Genomic DNA, 1,576 nt, shown 5'->3' with positions numbered 1-1,576 from the left:
TTTTGGGGTTTTGTTTACAACAAATACAAAGCTGAAAAGACACAGAGAGAGAGATGAAAACTGACCACATAAACAAAAACAGAAAGAGTACCAGACAGCGTTGCCATCTGCGTTGCCATTTTGTATGACACTGTGATGTTGTGTCTTTTGTATTTTTGCATTTTGTTAAAACCAAATAAATAGATAACAACACATGTTTATTTGCTGCTAATATAACCAACCAATGCCCCTTCCAAAAAAGTTGCCCACTCTTTGTTACACCAAGAGCTCTTGAGCGGAGGTCGAACGTCGGAGCCTTTAGAAGAGTCCTTGAATGCAGCATTCTGGCAGTGGGAGGGGCTTCAGGCAGGAGGTCATCACAAACATGGCGTGGAGAGGATGTGTAATGAAATGGGCCCAAACACAGTTCATCAGATCCACTAACACAACTTCACGAAGCCCCAGGTGAGCAAATAGGAAGCTGTTGACGTTGCAGGGTCCGTGTAAACAACAACAATAACAGTGACAGGACGCGCGCGTGTGTTTGCCTCCCGACCGTTAGTGCGTGGTTACCTAACTGTCATCGTAAAGAGATCCACAGGGCTGAAGACCACGGTGTTTCATTAAGTTTACAGTAGAAAGGCACCGTTCCTGTTTGTATGGTTTTAAGAACGGAGCTGTTCGAGCAGCATCATTAATGTCCCCCATTTTGAATGCTGCCTGTTGTTTACCCTATTAAATCTGTAGTTTAGAGTTCAACCAAGAGGTGAAGTCAATGTGAAGCTGGGTCATGAAACCTCATTTCCTGAGCTTGTATACTCACCTGGAATAGCTATAATTATACATTTTACATGCTCAGGAAAAACAAGTGTGTTGGTCATTGGACACTGTACAATATAGCACAATATAACAATTACATACTGAAACAGTGAATCAATTGACAGAAAATGAATTGGAAACTATTTTGATAATTGATCGATTAACCGTGTAAGTCACTTTTTCTTGCAAACATCAAATACTGATTGGTTCCAGCTTCACAGGTGTGAGAGTTTGATGGTTTTTTTGTCTCATGCTATAGTAAGCTAAACTTATTTGGGTTTTAGAGTGTAAGTCAGAGAAAATGAGCAGTTTGAAGACAATACCGTAGGCTTTAGGCAATTATGACTCTACCTTTTCAATAATTTTGACATTTAAACTAAACAGTTAATTGGTGTCATTAGTTGCAGCACTACAAACAATGTTACTGAACAACAAACATATTACCATAGAGTTTAATTAACACCTCAAGAGAAAAGGGGCATTATAAGCTTCACAGTTTTCCCTGCAGTGCTGGTATCCTGCTTTATATCATATAGGTGTTCATGTTATTCTGTATTTACCAAAGTGTCTTTTTTTGACTGAACTTGAATTGTTTCGCCAGGCCGAACCCCTGCAACCAACAGAGGTGCGGTTTCCGTCGGGAAGCCAAAAGGACGGATTCAAAGAAAGGAAATGTCACCCAAGAAACAAACGTTTCACCCTCTGAAGCTGGTGCACCAGGTCCCCCGCCTCCTCCCAGAGTGCCCAGGCCGACACTTTTCAAACCGCTGATGTTCAC

General features: G+C 41.3%; 1 protein-coding gene across 1 annotated transcript in view; it reads left to right on the top strand.

Moving 5' to 3' along the window:
• The first annotated feature begins 314 nt into the window (after positions 1 to 314).
• The window catches only part of parla (presenilin associated, rhomboid-like a), a 4,831-nt gene continuing 3,569 nt past the window's right edge, over positions 315 to 1,576 (top strand). Inside the window, exons 1-2 of the mRNA XM_035670762.1 lie at positions 315 to 444; positions 1,400 to 1,576. The exon at positions 1,400 to 1,576 is cut by the window's right edge and continues 5 nt beyond it. Of these exons, the coding sequence (XP_035526655.1) occupies positions 365 to 444; positions 1,400 to 1,576 (257 nt within the window). The 5' untranslated portion in view covers positions 315 to 364. The remainder of the gene's footprint in view (positions 445 to 1,399) is intronic.

Source organism: Morone saxatilis, unplaced genomic scaffold (assembly GCF_004916995.1).
Source record: "Morone saxatilis isolate NCDOM2014 unplaced genomic scaffold, NCSU_SB_2.0 Contig23, whole genome shotgun sequence".
Lineage (NCBI taxonomy): Eukaryota > Metazoa > Chordata > Actinopteri > Moronidae > Morone > Morone saxatilis.
Note: the sequence above shows the minus strand (reverse complement) of the source record. Positions and strands in the feature narration are given on the sequence as shown.